The 19706-nt window shown below is 46.5% G+C and overlaps 2 protein-coding genes across 7 annotated transcripts in view; one reads left to right on the forward strand and one right to left on the reverse strand.

Annotated features, from left to right (window-relative positions):
• Nucleotides 1-19706, forward strand: part of LOC146170913 (uncharacterized) — a 70726-nt gene that overhangs the window by 7661 nt on the left and 43359 nt on the right. The window contains exon 3 of one of the 6 annotated variants that reach the window (XR_014703069.1): nt 13119-13924. The exons of the other annotated variants lie outside the window; for them this stretch is intronic. The gene's annotated coding sequence lies outside the window, so the exon portion shown is untranslated. Of the gene's footprint in view, nt 1-13118; nt 13925-19706 lie in introns of those variants that run through there. 6 annotated transcript variants of the gene reach the window in all.
• LOC146170915 (uncharacterized) lies at nt 113-5270 on the reverse strand. Its single transcript, XM_084586674.1, has one exon. It carries the CDS (start codon nt 5111-5113, stop codon nt 113-115), a length of 5001 nt encoding a protein of 1666 aa, XP_084442800.1. The 5' UTR covers nt 5114-5270.

The following is a 19706-nucleotide window of genomic DNA, read 5'->3' on the forward strand; positions in this document are numbered from 1 at the left end:
CTTTTTTTATTTGGAAGTGGGGAGGGGGGGGGGGGGGGTAATTTGCTTAGCTGTGAACTTAAACAAAGGAGAAAGAGAGAAACATTTGGGCTAAAAAGAGTAATCCAGCAATTCATGAGTTCATAATTTGGAGTTTTTCCTTAGCGCTAGCTGAACATGACTGTGAGCAGAAGAATACCTTGCCATCTAAATTTCCTTTTAATTTTTGAATGCAGTCCCTGTGAAAAGATTTAAGGCATAGACCACATTTAATATTTCCAGTCGTTGGGCCATTCAGTGGCTGCCTGCAGACACAGTGTAAGTTATACACAAATATTCTTGGCCGCACATGAACAGTTAAAGGAATAGTTTCTGGGAAGTCATCTATGGTGCCTTTCTTTATACACTCTAGTAAATGGCTCCGTAGCATACCCTGATTAAGATTCATTACTGATGGATCTCTGTCAGATGCTATGTAATACATATTAGCAATTGCAAACAAGCCACAGTCCAAAGTGGTACCCTGATTTTGAGCGGGTTTGATGCTGATCGTTAATGTTGAAAATGGCATTTTTAATATGTGACATATCTGTTTAACGGCATCAGGGGGTATATCTTCATCAATGGAATCATACACATATACTGTATTTGGGGGCGCACATGCATTAGTGACAGTAAGCCAGTGATCTGGGTTGCGAGTATGCAAGATCTGAACAAATGGGCCCTTCACTTGAGAAAAACGTAGCCTTTGTCCCAATAGAACATCTTGAAACCCTCCCATATAAGAAAATTTTTGACGAATCAAGTACTGGGCAACATTAATGACACTGTCTGACAGTGAACTATGTCTAGCAATAGCCTCTAGATCTCTGTCACATAATGAATAGAGCTTATAAATTTGCAACGTCTCGGCTTTAACAGAAGCAAGGTCTATTGTATTTTGCTTTGTCGAGCTCACCTCAGTGCCATTCACTTTAATGGGACACACTGTGCTGGCCTTAACTGCAGGTACTACAGGCTTATTAGTGCTTCCATAACTATTTCCTGTATTTATGGGACTTGGTTGGTGAACTAGTGGGCTTGTCCTGTTTTGCTGTACTGAAAACAATCGCTTAGTAGCTTTCACTTTTTTTGGACGACCTCTTCTGGCCTTAACTACAGGTATTACAAGCTTAATATTCCCAAAGCTACTTCCTGTATTTAAGGTGCTCGTTTGTTGAACTGCTGGGCTTGTTTGAATTGTTAAACCTTGTAAATTTTGCCCAGCCTGACTTTGCTGTGCATATGCTGCTGTGAGCTGTCTTCCAAATGCCTTAATAGCCAAAACATTTTCTCGCGCCTCTTTTTCACTTCCCATGGATGCAATATTTGCGACACTCTTGGCCATAATCTCAAGCTCCTTGTACACCCAGCAGAATATCTTTTGCGGTGTGTTTAGCTTAAGAGGTGAAGATACCTGAATGCTACTTGTTACTACTGGCTTTGTGGGCGTAGCTGTAGGGCTTTCACTTAAAAAATGCTCCTTTTGCCATCTGCTAGGAATGCATGCTGTATCGAGTACTCTTTCCTGTGCAAATGAGCGGACTGCCATTATATGCGAACAAGGCAAGCCGTACTGGTTGAAAAAAGTACATGTACAGCTGTCCAGATTTTGACTGACACAATAGTCTTTACTTCCTAAAGCCACATTAAATGAGTTGAGAAGTGAACTGACTTGATAATTAGCAGTCTTAAATTTTTCATATTGTTCGAGCAGTTTATCTTTAGCTTCTGATGTGCAGCAACGGGACAGTTCTAATTGAAATTCATCTATACAATTTACATTTACATTAATCTTCATTTCCTTCAGCTTTGCAAACTGTAGAGAGGCGGCGTCATTGTCAACATACTCTATCAATCCTCCTACAGCCTCCACTAAATGCATACCAGGACGAAGGAAACTTTTAAGCTTTTGATTGTGGCTTTCAATTCGGTTATTTGTATTATTTCCTAGGGTTACAAGGCTTTTCCTGTAAGCATGCACCCACATCTCTCTACACGAGTCCCACTGCTGCATATAATAGGAAAAGAATCCAGCAGGAGCTACATTACGCAATTGATCTAACATGTCAGAGTACTCTTGATGAGTTTGAGAATAGACTAATGCTTTTACAAGTGGAAGGAGTAATTTTCGTTGCCCTCTTGCTTTATCATTAATATTTCTATGGAGGCAATTCAGCACGTGCCATGTGCACAGTAAAATTGTGCTGTTCGGAAGAAGAGAACTGAGGATACGCATTTCGTTTATGTCTTTATCTATCATTACCACCTTACATCCTGATACAACAAATGGATTAAATTGTATAAATTTTTCAAACATGGCCCTTATAATTTCAGCGGTTTCATTTTGTACGAATGCGTAGCAGACGCACCGCCCACGCCCACGGCCATCTTCGATGAGAACAGAGTACAAAACATAACCTTCAATATTAACTTTATATGTCCCATCTACAAATATAACATCAGGATATTTTTCCAGCATCTCACGCATCTCACTTGTTTGGAACAAGATAAACTGCAACTCATGTTGATTGTCTTTTTCGTAATGAATGACCCAGTTTGGATTTCTTTCAATTAAAGTTTCTACCTGCTGAACTAGCATTTGCCCGTGAGTCTCCTTATTTCGAACTGGTACAGAGTAAATTTGTTTTAAATTGTTTACATCTTTCGTAGTTAAAGTTTTACCCGTCTTTTGTTGAACAAGTTTCTTGAACTCTTTCGAAGCAACGTTACATTTCACCAGATCACATAGTTGATTTTTTTCATTACTGTTCAGAAGTCTTTGGTTTGTGTATAAATTGTAATGACTAAGGTCGTGATTGTGCACAGTTTTCAGCTGAATTATTTTGTAGTGCAGAGATGGAGACTTGTGAAGAGCCAGTGAAACAAGCATTTCACAACCAATGCTGTTGTAAGACTGGTTTGGACGTTTTCCAGTACTGCGTATCCTAGCATTACCGCTATGAATACAGCGATAAGTAATTCTCAAAAATTCATAATCTTTAGATCCTGACTCTAAGGGGTTTTTGTTTGACCTAGCGACATGAACGACATGCTTCCCCTCCTTACACCACTCATCAAAACATTCCTTAAAAGAAACAAAACTATCAAATGTGCCATTCAGGCAAATTTTGCTCCCTCCCCCTCCAGATATTGTGTTAGAAGCCTTAGTTGCATGAACATGGGCAAGGGTTACATCTTCACAAAGCTCACTATGGCAGCCTGGTGCTAAAGGCAGGAGATGCTCAGATGGGGTATCAATTAGCCAAGTGTCACCAAGGCCACCAGTTGCTCTCTCCCTTTCCTGTTTAAGAGATTCTATTTTTTGGATAGCTTGACTGTCTGGCATATCACATAAGTTAGATTTTCTGCACAAAGCAGATGCTACCAGACAGCGTCTGCGTCGCTTGGCAGCACTGGGCTGTGCACTGCTCACTGTGCCACCCTCATGCGCAGACTTTTGCACCTTAGAGTGAGCCTGGTCATTGAAATTGCCAACTTCTCCATAAGGTACTGAAGCAGCCAAACGACGCCGTCGCCGCTTAGCAGCACCGGACTTTGCTTTGATTAGGCTAGTATTCACGACACATTTGCATGCACTCTGGCCTTCTTTAGATGGTGATCGTGCACGGCTTTTGCAGCCAGTAACCTCTACGACAACACCGCACAAAACAGCTGCAAAGTCTGCCAGCTCACAATTTTTTTGGTGGTGGCTGGCCACACAGCTGTCACAGGCAATGCTGCGCAGGTCACTAGCTTGCCCTTCACCGTCCACACAGCATGCTGCAGTAGAAGGAGGCGCACAGGCATTTCTGTAAAAGTGTGCCTGCACTGTCCTCACTACTGCAGAATAAGGTGTGGCACGCTGCAAGGGCTTGGCACCTGTTTTGGCAAGTACTCTGGTGTCTCTGCCTGTGGCAGAGCTTGAACCTTTTCCTTGCCGAAACAGTGCCGCAGCCTTCCGCTTCTTCTTTGATACAAGTACCCACTCACTGTTGCCATGGTTGCAGACAGCCTTTGGTACAGTTGCTTTAGGAGCACTGACTGTACCTTCCTCTATGGAAGAGCACACAGCAGGGCTGCTTTTGTGCGACACCTGTGAGGCTCCACCATTCACCTTGGCACAGGTGGTGCTTGCACCTTGGCTGAGAGTCATAGGCTTGGTAAAAGGCACACAGCCTTCAAGCCTCTTCTCAGCCTTTCCCCATCCGGGTACACCTGAGCCATGGGACACAGAGGAAGGCAGGCTGTCCCAGGTAGTCCAAACTTTACAACCTTTTTGCCGGACACGAACACCTCCAACAAGCACAAAGCCAGCTCCCCAAAGGGTAGCTGGAAGCTGGTCAGTGCCGCCCCGTTGCAAAGGAGTATTGTTTGTTCCCTGGACAGGAGCAGGAGTTGCAGGTTGCTTGCTTACTACTCCTAAAGTACAAATAGATGAATATAGAGGAGGAAAGTCTGCCTCACAAATCATGGCCTCCCTGGCTGGCTTGGCCCAGCCAGTCCAACTTGTGGATACCCGACTCTCCTGGTACCTCTGTTGAATGGACCGCCTCTCAGCAACAGCAGCCAGGCTGCAGGCCTCCTGGTAGAGATACTCCGCCAGCACCTGGTTTCCTTGCCGGCTCGGGTGCACACCATCGCGGCTCAGGTAGCTGCTCCAGCATCCAACCAAGCCGCCCAGGAAGCGGAAACCCCGCTCGCGGCATAGCTCCTGTAATGCAGCGTTTACCTGCCTGTACCGCTCGTTCGTGCGGTGCAGCTGAGTTTCGCTTTCAGCAACCCTATACTCGTTCTGCCCTCGTGGGAGAACGGCGGAGAAAGCTACTTGCATCGAAGATTTGCTCTTGACAATGCCGCTAGCCAACCGACGGTACTTCTCAATGCACATGCTAACACTCTCAAGAGTGTTGTTCGTGCCAACATGAATAATGAGAACGTCGATGTCGAATAGCTGAGTAGCTACCGCCGAGAGCAAATTTTCTATCTTTATCCCTCTGTGTGCACTCACATCAACAGCCAGACCAGGACGCGATGGAAAATACTGATTAACATATTTCACCATTGAATCACCGGCCACCAAAACCCGATTCATGTTGATCTGTGCAGCGCAGATTAACAGAGGTAGAGAAGTTTAAAACCTGTTTAAAACACGCAATTCAACACACGACTGACGTCAATCGCAACAGTTAACAGAAAGCGAGGATTAACAAAAATGCGAACTGACTTGAATCGCAACACAGCGAAGATTAACAAACTAAAAAAAAAAAATAATAAAAAACGAAAAGCAACTGTACACGCAAATTAACGTGCAAATTAGGACAATCGGCACAAACGCCTAGCGTTATATCGAATTCTAGAAAAACTTATCGCAGGAGAAAATGCTTGTTGGGGCGTCTTGAACAGGCCAAGGACGATGCAGCCGATGGATGAGAATCCTAGGCAAAGTCTGAGCGTGGATTTGAGCAGAGACCTGATCCAGACACCCGCCTGCCTGAGTGCCTCCTTGCTGCTTTCTCTCTCGACTAGAACTTTCGCACTTCAGCCTCGCTGGGAGAGGGATTAGAACGGCCCATGCATGTTTCGAGACTTCAGCAGTTGCGCGCCGCGCGCCGATTGGTTGGCAAGGCTCCGCGATTGCTTCCGCACAGCGCGCTGGTTGGTTGGTAAACTTATGACACTTGGGTAGCCAGGTGAGGGTGGGGAAGGGGCGTGAGCAGGGCAGCGACACGCACTTGGCCTGCTCTACCTTCAAAGCCCAGCCTACAATGCGAAGCTGTAGCTGTGCATTGTAGCCCCCAAAATTGTCTTTTTCTTTCTTTTTTCTTTCTTTTTTCTTTTTTTTCTTTTTTTTTTTTTTTGCAAGTGCGGTAATTGTTTGCCAGCTTTGACAATTTGTCCCCTTTATATATCAGTGAGAGCAGGCAAGGAAATGGCATGTGGCGGTCAAGGAATGGAAAGGGGGGGGGGGGGGGGGGGGGGGGGAATCGAACTGCGGAACGAGAGCAGGCCGTCCACTGATCAGAGCGGTCACCCGCACCTGGGGCGCTGACAAAGTGTCGGCAGAAATTGCATCGCAGTGTCATAGGATCAGGCAGACGGCAACGCTAAATAAAAGTCTGTACATATCTTTCACATAAAATCGCGACATCCTGCAAAAAATGCCCCGAAACTCTGAAGGGATTCTCAATGGGTGCGTAAGTGACGGTTTGTTTCGATAGTAATTACAGGAAAAAATGGAACTTGGCACAATTGGACAAGCGTGAGTCCCCTGGTGGCTAGCTTTAGCCCCTGTTTTTGCCGTGTGTGCACACTGCCCGAAATTGGGCAATTGGCATCGTGCGTGAAAAACAGCACGCCTTTCGGTTGTATATTGCACAGCAGCGTTAAACTGCAAATTTACTCCTTGGCTATTTGATTATCTCGGCTACCGAAACCCGACACCGCATATCTTCCGCTCACGGTATAACCTCGAACATATACATGAGTGTAAATTCCATGCACGAGACATTTAACCAGAAACGAAGCTACATGCAGATGAGCACTTAATTGGCCAGTCCTTTCCTAAACGCCTAAAGAACATCGCTGTTCGTACGGAAGCGGATCATACGCATAGCGTAAACCTACCAGTGCCCCCAAAATAAAACGGAGCACACGAACGAACAAAATTTTGTTTCGCGGCGTGCTCTGCAAGTGCACGGCCGGATGTTCTGTTTTGACACCCTTGATGTCCATGTCTTCAGCACGCGGGACGAATTAGGAGAGCACTTTTTGTGCGAGCCCGTGCTTCGTTTTTTTAAGGTGTATTAGGACGTCGGAGGTCGGTGCAGGATCGAAGACAGCGCAGATGCTAGGAGTAGCTCGGTTAGGTTACGAGCAAATCGAGGTGGCAATTTAATAATTTAATTGTAGAAACGAGAACTGTCCGATCGTGAATGGACATACATGCGTATTGCTGGAGTACGTCGCGTCGCCTGCCGCCTGCAACCTGTGCGCGTGACAAGCGGTGCTCGCCGCACACAACTTTGAGTGAATACAATGATCTGCGTCATTGTGGGAATACGACGTAAGAATTGCCGAGACCTTCTTAGCACCTCCTAGAGCGTCACGAAAGCTGAGCTTCATGCACGCGTAGCAAACGGAATGCGGACGTACCTGCACAGAGAATTGAATGGATACGTCGGATGTATATATCTTTAGACACTTGGTTTGTAATATAGGTGTAAAGTTGGGTTAGTTGAATCTGACTCACGATGAAGTTAGCGCAAAAAACGAGGGCCCAGGAAGCGCTCATGTTGAGTCTTCTTCCATAGTCCTAGTTTTCTGCGCTAACTTCATGTTCTTTGTCTTGTTACCCAGGCACGCTCAATATATGATTACGTTGAGATGTTAATATTTCAGGCAACAATGATCTTTTAAAAGGCTGAAGAGCACTTTAAGAAAAGGCACGAATACATTGGATGAAGGCATTGTGGGACAGCTTTCATCTTGATATGCCTCAGCTGAGGACTAGACCTACGCTCATGCGGCCCGTCGCGCATGCATTTCATTTGAAGCGAAAGCTTCACTACGCTATAGGTAGACCCGCGCTTCACGTCATAGTTTAACTTTCAAGCAAACTTCCTTTCGTATAAGCCAATGCATGGATGGATGGATGGGAAAACATTTATTTCATCGGCTTTAAGTGGTTTAGTTTGCTTGCTGGCCGCGCCAGATGGCCGCCAGTTGCGTCGGCGATCTCTTCGGCCCACTCAGTGACCCGAGCCTGGATGGCCGGGTCCGAGCAGCGCAGCACGGCCTCCCACTCCTCCAGAGATGGAGCTGGCAGCAAATCGGCGGGTGGCGGATAGGCCGCGCACCCCCATGTAATGTGGTCTAAAGTAGCGTCGACGCCACACTCTTTGCATTCAGGGTCAACCTGCTCTTTGAATATATGTGAATAAACTTTGGGGCAGGGAAAGGAGCGGGTTTGTAGCTGGCGCCAGATTATCTCCTGGGCCTTGCTTAATGAATTGTGCGGTGGAGGGAAGATGCGCCTTTCCAGGCTAAAATGGCGAGTTATATCATGGAACGAGAGCAGGCCCTCCCTCGCGCCGCGGGAAACGAGGTGCTCACCGCCCGGCCGACGAAACCTCGGGCATAGCCAATGCATAATTTACGAGAGAGAGAAAACCTTTATTACACGTAGGAATTCGGGGCGCGCAAGAAAAAATACAGACGGTTTAATTGAGTTGATCATGGAATATCGTGCAGCAGCAGGGCGTTTTGACAGATTGTGTGTGTTGTGTCTAAATTATTATACGTTATTAAGGCAAAAACCTTTCTAGGCTCATGAAGCGAAATCCCGTGCGCGAGATTTGTCAACGTCTGGCCAGCAGGTCAAGCCTGTTGCGACCTCATAGGCTCGCTTGAGGATCCGGTCTTGTATGCCCAGGTCCGAACTGCGCAGCGATTCCGCGAGATGTGTTCTTGTCTAGCGTTCCTGCCATCTGCAATCCCTCACTTAAATGCGCGCCAAGGAACGCCACGCGACAGAAGCGATCGTGCACCGTCTAAACACACTCGGCAGTTATATGTAGCACTGCAATGAACGCCGATAAGAGGCAAAGGATAGGAGAGGAAGGGTAGGCTTTCGCCATTCTCCTCTTAGACATCTGAGAGACTAGTTTTTTTTTTTTTGTTTTGTTTTTTTTTTTCTTTTTTTTTTTTTTAATCAGGCGGTCATGCTTCCAAACAAGACTATGTGCTGCAACACTAAAATTTCCGAGAGCACTGCAGAATCTGCAGTGGAGAAATGCGAAAGCTTTAGCGTTCTTGCTGCACAGGTACATCGCGCGCCCCTTGTCGAACACAACCAGCGTTCCCGTGAACGCATCAGAGTTCACCGGAGTTATAATTTGCTCACAAGAAGGGAAAGGCGCAGTATCTGTCACGCTTATTTCTGTGGACACCAGAACCGCACCCTAAGGGAATGGCGGAGGTATTGAAAGTGGAAAATAGAGCCCCGCCGGGTTGGCGCAGTGGTAAGACGCCCGACTACTGTGCCGGAGTTCCCGGGTTCGAACCCGACCTCGGCGGCTGCGTTTCGATGGAGGCGAAACGAAGTGGCGTCCGTGTGCTGTGCGATGTCAGCGCACGTTAAATATCCCCAGGTGGTCGAAATTACTCCGTAGCCCTCCACTACGGCTCCTCTTTCTCTCTCTCCGCTTTCACTCCCACCTTCCTCCCTTCCCTTACGGCGCGGTTCAGGTGTCCACAGAGCAAGTGTAACAGATACTGCGCCTTTCGCTTCCTGTGAACCAATCAAAAGAAGAGAAAGAGTAGCCGTAGTGGAAGGCTACGGAGTAATTTGGACCACCTGGGGATCTTTAACGTGCGCTGACATCGCACAGCACACGGACGCCTCTTCGTTTCGCCTCCATCGAAACGCAGCCGCCGTGGTCGGGTTCGAACCCGCGTACTTCGGCCCGGAGTACCCGGGTTCGATCCCGATTAGAGCACTGCACGGGCTCAGGCCTGAAATTTGCCGTTTTTCCGGGCCCGGGCCGGGCTCGGGCCTGAATTTGCGTGCTTGGGCCGGGTAAGGGCTTGAAGGGGTGGCTTGGGCGGGCTTTGGCTGGCTGTGCAGTGCTTCTTCGGGAATGAAGAAATCCCGCCGCTAAAGTCATGAAAGTGGTTTACGAATAAACCACTAATAGTACATTTTTTAATGTCGAATGAGAGAAAGCTAATTTATAGACCGAGTTTAATCAGCTGCACTTAGTGGTTTGCCGAAGTAACTTAGGTGCGCACGCCACTCGGCACTCAACACAAGCGAAAAACAAAAAAAAAGAAAAAGAAAATGTGGGCAAAACAACTCGGCTAGCTTGGGATTTTTCAGCCATCAGTAAGCACACTTCGTCGTATCACTGGAGAAGCGCCTTTAATTGCATGTCGGCAGGCAGCCGTCTTCGTCCCCCCGCTTATTTTCAAAAAATCTCTACGCTACGAGAAACGTAATTGAATAAGAACGTATTTCATTAGGAATCTTCGGTTGTTCAAACACATATTTATGCAAAATAAACAGGCGTCTTTTTCCGCCTCCATAAAGATGCGGAGAGCGGCGATGAGTTATTCAATACAATATTGTTGCACAAGATCCTGTGGATTTTTTTTTTTCCTGCCCTTTATGAGACAGGTTCTTGTGGCGTAGTTGCCAGGGGCAGTCTCTTTGTGTGTGATTAAGCAAATAACTTCCCTCAAGAGCTAATTGATAATACAGAGCCATATTTAAAATCTTTGTAATCCATAGCTCTTGAGTGGTGTTAGAAATTTCTTGTCCAGGCATTTGCTTCTGCCAGTACTTTAAAATGACCTCTTCAGCTCAGAAGAATATTTTGTGACATTTTTCTCACATCTTAATTTTTACTATATGTACCATTTAAGCAGCATTATTTAATTTAACAGTACTATCAGTTCTATGCAGGGCTAAGACAGGAGCTTTGCTCAGATCAAAAGTACACTCATAGTAGTAAATTACAAAAAATGCATTACACATGAAATACAGTCATCACCAAAGAAAAAAAAAAAGTGAACGACATACCTGCCATCGCTAATCCAGCAATTGAAACAACAGAGAGAATTACTCATGACTCTTAGCATATACGATATTATTGGTAAGTTTATTACAATCTCGCTTCTGACATAGTGGCTAGCACACGTGGAAGACGCATACAGAAGGTAGGTGAACAGTTCCTCGTGCGATAGCCACTACATCCAATCCTAGCAGCCAACAAGTTCTTGGTCGTGTAGTCTCGCGCACTTTCGATAAAAAAACGAATACTTCATGCACTCTTGAAAATCCTTTCCATTCGATGTGCTTGGAATTTTCGTTCCACGTTATTAGGGATGTGCACTCTGTTATATAACGTTGGCATGTCAATCAGGAATAGGTCATTTATGATGGAATAAACAAGCGTTAAGCGTTTTCTTTTTTCGCCTCGACTGCATTTTTAAGGTGTCCGCGCAGACTGAGTGCCGGGCCTAGGCCGGATCGAATCTTTATGGCGCGGGCCCGGTTCGAGCCTGCTTTACGTCAGCTCGGGCCCGGGCCAACGCCTCCTATAACTTAGGAGGCGTTGGCCGGGCCCGGGCTAGGCTCGGGCTTCAAACTATGGGCACGGGCCGCAAAATCAGGCCGTGCAGTGCTCTAACTTCGGCACAGTAATCGGGCGTCTTACCACTGCACCACCGCTGCGGGGCGAATTCAGTGGTGCAGTAGTAAGACTACTGTGCCGGAGGGAAAGGAAAGGCACAGTCACACTTGTTTGTGTGGACACCTGAAGTCCCTCGGGAAAAGTCGAATCGGCGTCAACATCGGGCCCCGCCGGGGTGGTACAATGATAAGATGCCCGGCTGGCTACTGTGTCGGAGTACCCGTCCCAACCGCGGCGGCTGCGTTTCGATGGAGGCGAAGCGAAGATGCGTCCGTGTGCTGTGCGATGTCAGCGCACGTTAAAGATCCCCAGGTAGTCGAAATTACACCGTAGCCCTCCACTACGGCTCCTCTTTCTCTCTTTCCACTTTAACTCCCACCTTCCTCCCTTCCCTTACGGCGCGGGTCAGGTGTCCACAGAAACAAGGGTGACAGATACTGCGCCTTTCCCTACCTGTGAACCAGTTATTATAATCATTCAACATTGGGCTTTTGCGAGAATGTGAGTAGATAGTGCTGAAGCACTAAAAAAGTGTAAAAAAAATACGGCGACACAATGGGCTCTAACGTCATTAGCATAATTACCAGCTGTGCATAGCTTGCCTGGTTCGTTCGGATCGTTCTCGACCAATGATCAGCTAACCGATGAAATCACTCGTGAAACGCGTTCTGAATTAAACAAAATGAAGTCTATATAGAGCCACCGCAAAAGAGCACGCCGACGACAAAAAAAAAAAAAAAAAAAAAAAAAAAAAGTGATTAACCAGATGAACTGTCATAGCCAAAATAATTATTTACGAGGAAAAACCCGAAACTGCTCAGTATTATCTGCACGTCCAAAAGCTTATTCAGTATTGCAAGTACACAGGCAACTCGTGTCCACTGAGATACAATGAGCAACTCGTGCCGATTTCCCAATCGCTCACAATCATTATTGTTCAACACCTGACCAAGCATTCATTGATTTCATAGGAACTTACTAAGTCGGACTAACCACGAGTCATGAACTGAATGTGAATCCAGACTCGCATAGACTCAGATTTGAACATGAATAAACTCACAATTGAACGTGAGTCCGGACTCACGACTCAGATCACGATTTGAATGTGAGCCTAAATGAGACCGACGACCTATGAAAACAGTACGTGGTTTGGTCCTCTGCTGCCCTAATTAGTTTTTCGGCGCAAGAATTTTTGTTGCGAGGAGTACGCAGCATCTCTCCGGGTATTAAGTGGATCTCAATGGATAACCTTGAGCAAAAACTCGAGCTTTTTTTTTTTTTGCTGCCTATTTCACAATTTCATAACGATAGTATTTTAAGTGTTAATTTAACCTTATTATTACATGTTTTATATTTACAGTCTTACTTACTGCACTCTCTGAATTTGCCGCGTAGCGCGATATGCGCAGATATCTGGCTTGCGCACTGCCGGTTCGCGGTAGCGGTGACGGTGTTCGTATATGTTGAAGTCCATTCGATCGAAAAGCAGCCCCATTGCCGTCGCCGTAACCCTGAATTGAGACATGCCGGTAAAAATTATCCACGACATTTAATTTCAAAGCTGAAGCAACCGTTCTTGTGCATCATTCCGGTCAGTGAAGTTGAAGGCTAGATTGTATTCTGTTGTAAGTGTAGAAGAGAGGCAATGTGAAAAGAGGCATACCTTGATTTGTTTTCCCCTCAAAACCATCTCAAAACAACAGCATCCAAAAATATTTCATTACAAAAGAGTTCGCGGAATGAAAAGGCTATGTGAATGGCTATTTCGCGTGTACTCGTAATGCGAAACTTGAGTCTAAATATTGTCGTCTCTCATACTCGTACAATAGTAATCAGATTATTCTCTCAATATTGCAAACATTCAGCAAGTTCTAAGCGTTCAAAAGATTGTTTACTTGCTTTCAGATTTTTTAAACTATGAAAAGTGGTTTGGTGCATGGCAGGCGCTCCCAATTGGTTTACCGAGGCTCTCGTTGAAGTAAAGACATTTGAAATAAAACCAAAAGATGACTTTTAATAACAAACACAGGCGGTGAAAGATCGTCTTACTCATACCCGTAAGTGTGGTGCCCTTGCCTCTGGGCCTCAGCTTTTGTACCCCGACATTTTATCGCTCTGGCAGAATAATTAAGGCGTATTGATAATCAAAACGTACATGAATTACATAGAGCATCACCTTCCTTGCCCTGATATGTTCGGGAAAGGGGCCGAAGGCTTCACCGTTGGGCGATGAGGTAGGCGGACGACGCTCAACAGCTTTTAGATGTTGCATATTTGCAATGGTTGAGAAAGGGCTTACGAGCAAATAGTTAACAAGGAAACGAAGTCAAAAATTTTAAGCGTTCTCAAACCCGCCAGTTTGCGATTTATCAGTGGTACGGAGGAATTATGTAGCTGGCTAGGGATCCCAACCGCTTGACAACCCTGTCCTTTCTTGCCATAACTGCCCTCTGTACTTCCTCTCGCCCCTTCCGGCCTATCCCCTTTTCTTTCCCGCCGGCCCCATCTAGGATGTTTCAGATTTTAGATCGCAGTTGCCGCGACCGGCAACACTCTTTTTTTTCCTTTTTGATTATTCAATAAACCATTACCACCACCACCAATTGGCCACTAGCGTCTTCATTGGCTCCACCCCCGCCACATGTTACCATGCAGCCACATGAATGCACGCAAAGGAGGAATCTTCGCGCTTTGCAGTCGTGGGCTGTTTTTGTTTAGTAATGATGGAGTAAAAAAAAAAAGGGGGGGGGGGGGTCCAATTGGGCGTTGTAGTCCGTTTGGGTTGCCTAGCTCAAGCTAGGCATTCAAATGGGTTCTACCTTAATTAACTCTCTGGTTCCACCATAATAAGCTTACAGTTGTATGGCCGATTCGACCGCTTATTGGACCGATTTGGACTAGCTTCAGTTTTTTAGAACCCAGAAAACCACTTGAAACTACCCATTGGTTCGATTTTGTTTAAGGGTATTAAGGGAGCATTCCCGATTGGAATGCCAAGTGTGGATGATATCCTTGACTGAGATTTGCACTTATACATCTGATATACTAGTTGGGTTCTTGTAAAGAAAGGTGCTAGGAGCTTAATCATAATTAATTTCGCCATGTTTACTTGTTTCCATATGTTTCTCTCGCTTGATTTTTGTAAAAGCTTCTAGTCCTGTTAATCTCAATTCCTTTCTAGAAATGTTGGTTCATGCTCTCTTGTGAATAAAGCTCCAACTGGAAATCCTTTAAGCTCCCTAGTCGCAGTACACGTTTACAACTGATTTCACCACTCTGAGCCCTAATGAGCTTAACCGGAGCCAAGTTACCCAACTAAGTGAGATACTGCACCGGCGGCTGCGTTCCGGTGGAGGCGAAACTGTCCACAAACGACTGCGCGTGAGCGGCCGCCGCGATTAGCCTTTAGTTTCCTGTAAACCAATCATTAAACACACACACACGCGTGCGCACGCGCGCGTCTGCTCTCGTACACACTGCGCTTGGCATTGCGCGTGGCATTGCGGCATTGCGGCATTCTCTCCTTGGAGGACAGTGCAAAGATTTCGCAGTGGCGCGCCGCGTGTGAAGGCGAAGCTTGAGCGCCCTCCTAATTCAAACCGTTTACAACCTGGCTAAACCATGCAAGATCATGCTTGCATGGTCTTCTTCTTTCCTTCCGTCTACGCAGTTCAAACCATTTGGTCCTAGTTGGTGTATCATTTGAGGTCTTTTGGTTTTGATGGACGGCCATTTATTTCCAATTGTAAGCACCAATTGAGGTTGAATGGTGTAGCTTAATGGGTGGTGAAAACACAGCTGAATTTCGATCGATTGTTTTAGTTGGAAAATTTCCAATTTGGTCAAACCACTGAGTGTCCAGGCCGAAGGTTTGTGCACATCGCGGCTAACACTGCTGTGGGAAACAAAGGGTCTGACTCTCTTCTCAGAAAGGAGATATGTTCCCCGGCTTCGTCCAGGCGCAAGCGGCCGGCGTCTTCGCTTGCCAGCCATCACCGCCGCCGCTCGGGTGACTCACTGGAACCATTCCCGGGGCATGATTGTCTCATTCGACATCACAGAAGTAAGGAAATATCTGCATTTGCAGGCACCGTCATCGGAAGCCGCCACCACGCCGGCGCCTCTTGTCTTCCCCGGTGCGGTCGAGTCAATATGGACGTGTGGAATGCCTTGACGATTTCTCGGCAAGAAAACTACAGCGCATTTCTAGGGCATCTCGTTTACCGACTGACTTACGACAAGGTATATCTTAAAATGTGGCTAACGCAAGCCTACAATGAACACCGTGGTTCCCGCCAAGGGGCTGCCGGCGATCGGCGGTCATCGGAGGCGCCGCGGCGGCGGCAGCGAAGGCGAGGGTTCCATTCACTGCGGTCAGCCACCTCGCCGGAATGGAAGGTAGCGACCCATTCATGTCTTCCTGCCTGGCGCCAGCAGCGGTGACAAGGAATATCCTTCCCTTTTTGGCGGAAGGCAAAGGCGCGCCGCCGAGTTGTCTTAATGGTGTGCATAGGGGCAGAAGTTCCCCAGAGCTAAAGTCAAGGCAGGGGCCCGATCCTCGATATTCGCCTTCCCCTGGCGGCGCCATATTGTCTTTCTGATTGGCTCAGAAAAGAGTCACGTGCTTCAAACTTGTGGCGCGAAACCATCAGTTGAGGCAAGCACTTTTAGCGGTTACGTCAAAATGACGTAGCCGTGAAAATTGATTTCAACCGGAGCTATCCTTGTTGCCTGGATGACAAATACGAATGATTTTGGAGTGGAAGCAAAGTTACTGATGGTGGTTTGGAGAACACTTACGCTCGATTAACCAATGTGATGAAAATAATGGCATACTGGGAAGGAGCGGATGCTCAAATTTGATTGGCTGGAGCTATGTCACGTGAAACACGTGATACGCAAGCATATTTAGATTACGTCAAATTGACGCGTCATGACGTAACTGACGTGCCGCCATTACCGAAAATGCTGACGTTTGGCCGCCATAATTTCGCCGAGTGGCGAGGACCTGAACTTGCAGAGAGCCGGCTCCGTGAACTGCGCATGCGCGCACAGAACCAAAGTGGAAAGGAGGACGCGTTGATTCTCTCGACGGATGTGACGTCAAACAACTTTTAGTATTTGCTTTTTTCTGGAAATAAGCCTCAAACCCAGATGCCAATTACCCCGTTTCGAACCACCGCACCCGAGCAAAAGCTGGCGCGCTTTTCGGGCAACGGGTGCTCGCGCCTTGCGAGCCCTAGGTCGCTTTTCATGCGTCGGCTTGTTTTAGTTTGCGGGGCATCATCCCGATAGATGCAAATTCGATGAAAATCTGATTCAGTTTGTGGATTGTCGCCCTAAATTCAACAGCGTAGCCTTCGGTCCTGTCCCTGGCCTGTCTGCAGCCTCCGACTACGGTGAGTCGTACGCGAATGATGGTGTTTCGTACATGCCCGCGAGCTCTAGGTAAAGCATTTGTCGGCGTTCTGCTACCGTCTTGCAGCTTTTTTAACGAGTTTTTACACGGCAGTGCAGCTATGCGGTAGTCACAATTACTGACGCGGCGTAATCACGCGACAGTCTCCGGGCGAAGGCATGTGGAGACTGCATAGTGGCGTCGATCCCGTTTCTTCGCGCTTGAAACAACCGTTGCATACCTGCTGCTGTGCACCGATCGGTCGCCGGTTGCTGTTGTCTTCGGGGTGCACTGGGGTATTGGGACGTACGCGGCGACTAACAGATGATGTCGGGAGTCACGGAAGTTTGTAATTTGCTTTTTTTTTTTTTTTTATAAGAAGATTCTTCGTTTGTGGTCTAGTTTGTTTGGGCAGTAGCAGGCATTTTGGTGTGGTGCGCCAGCGTGAACGCGCTGGTTTATGATCAGGAGGTTTTATTGCCTTCCTCGCAGCTTCAGCAGATAGAGATGGTCGTGCTTCCGTCAAAAAACTGTCGTAAGGTATTTATCTATGCGGCCCATACGTGGTGCTGCAGTGCAAGAGGTCAGCTTCTTTACAGTGTCGACGAAGTGCTAAAGAAGGGGAGTTGCTGGCTAGCTGAGAGATAGTATAAATGTAAACTGGCCCAGTGCGAAATGAGCCCCGGAGTGAAACGAGCCTACTGCTCAGCATAAAATTGCTACAAGATACGGGCGTATACCCGCACGAATTTATTGTGCTTGTATGCTCACACGTTCCACTGTCGAGTACTCACATCGGTGCATGCAGCAATGAGGGTGACTCTTAGGCTATCATAGGTTCTTGCCCATGAGAGTATCTGCCCTTTTACTACGAAAATAACTGCATTGGTAGAACTCGCTGAGCTTATTTATATAGATTTAACACTTCAGATGCATGTCGCTACCGCAGAGTTCCCTAATATATATCTTTTGCCTGCTCCAACAGCGTCATCACTTTGAGAAAACTGGGAATGATAGCAGAAACAATGCCCCCATAAATAGTGGGCAGTGCTTGGCTTCAAGCTGTTGTCAAGGCCATTGACAGCTTATTTGAAAACAAAGCAATAATTAACCTGAGGTGGTACGTTTTGTTGAGGGGAGTGAGGCACCGTTGCATGTACAGCCTTTGTCAAAAGTGTAGAGCCCGGGGGGTCCGCTTCTGAGCCGAATAGTGGCACTGATGTAGAATTAGTTGAGGCCACTGAAGGGGGTAGGACAAAAAATCTTCTTGCCATCAACAAAGTTGGAATACCGGAACTTCATTACAAGCCGCAGGAACTGGCCCAGAAGCAGACCCCCTGGGCTCTACACTTTTGACAAAGACTGTACCTCATAATCCTGTCAAAGAGCTTGGCAGTTGCTGCTATAAGCACTCTTCATTACAATTCCATGCAAGCCGCAGCATATTCCGCACTTACTGCATAAGTGATTTACCTTAGTCTCTTTGTTGCTATTTCAGTGTTTTGCAAGTGTGCTAAATATTTGTATTTGTGCTAGCATTCACTGCTAGTCTCGTTACTGCCTTTTTCCTTCTGCGGCAGGCACTCTCACTTGCTTTACTCAAATCAAATTCTACTGTGAGTGAGTTTGCTGAATTTATGCAAACTAAATGTAATTGCTGTATTACTCTCATTTATTTACATTTACAGAGGCAAGGAATACTCGGGGCCGACGTACGAGTTTCCTCCACCAGTTGGATTCCTCTGCTACCTCAGTAGTGCAGTGAGCTGTGACTGGTGTGACCAAATGGACACTCACTCCTTCTACTGGTTTAGAGCGTGCTCCTAGTTAAGTTTAAAATATCTTGCTTGCAGTGTATTTAATCTTGTTGTGGTATATTGTCACCCTTGCATTTGCTGATATGTTATTATTTGGAAAGCATTCAGAGTGATTTTGGACGCATGATTTGCAGTGGCGGGAGGTCGAGAAGCACAAATGTGTGACTGCAATTTTTTGCCTCTCTAGTTTTCAGCCTTTAGAATTAAAGCAACAGATTGATATGTGAACAGGCCTGGCATGGATTAAAGAGTTTGTCATGTACAACAACACTTGACCCTTGCGGGGGTAACACAGCTGTGGTTATCTGAGCAAAAGTTCTCTGTATGTGATGGTGTCCGAAACACGGCATTGTCTTAAGTAACTTGGCATGGAATCGGCCACTTCTTGCATTCTCTTGACAGCATCTATTGTAATGTGTGCTAGGCGACATGCCTTCGGATCTGTCTGCAGCAGTTGCCTTGATGTATCAAGATGGGGTGGTTGTTGCGAGTTGGAAATTCCTATTCTCCAGACTACACCAATAAAATGCAGTGAAGCCAAATACTAGGAACCAATGTGTTATGTGGTTCATTGTGAAGGCTTGCCATTCTCGTAACTTTGCCAAATTGCTAGAAACATTATTTTTAAGCCCGGTCTTCTTTTGCTCATAGCACAACTCATTTCGTGCATTTGTCAACTTTTTGTGGTTTATGGTTGGCACATTTTGCAGAGGGTGACAAAATTTGAGCTGGTGTGCCACGAAGGTTAAATATCTGTTTATTGAACTCTTCTCGGGAAGCTACATGCAAATACTGCCTAATGTGGCTGTGAGGGCTTTCCACTTGATTGATGTACCGGTGCATTACTTGTGGCAGCTGGTCTACATTGTACAGGACTGCCACTTTGAGGAGCACCAGCACTGCTATGAAGCAGATTCACAGCATTGTTTCTGGTGGAGGCAAACCACTGTAGATGTCCTCATTCCAGTGCAGCTTCAGCCAGTGAAGTTTCACAATGCCCGTGTTAGACAAACAAGAGGCCTATGAACTTGAGCATTTCACTTAGTCATTTCTTCCAAACATCCGTCAAAACAAGCAACCTGTTGGTTTCCCCAAAATCCCTGTACAATCATATTTATTTTTATTTTTACAAACAGTCTGTATAAGCTGGAGAGCCTTCACTCAAGTATACACTAGGTTCCTATCTACGTGAAAACTACACGCTTGTGTGCCAGTGTCAGCAGATCGTTGCTAACGATTGTGGAAACCCTCCTAAACAGAGATAAAACTGAGGACATG

The sequence above is a fragment of the Amblyomma maculatum genome, unplaced genomic scaffold (assembly GCF_055883805.1).
Source record: "Amblyomma maculatum isolate TAMU_Amacu unplaced genomic scaffold, ASM5588380v1 scaffold_27, whole genome shotgun sequence".
NCBI lineage: Eukaryota > Metazoa > Arthropoda > Arachnida > Ixodida > Ixodidae > Amblyomma > Amblyomma maculatum.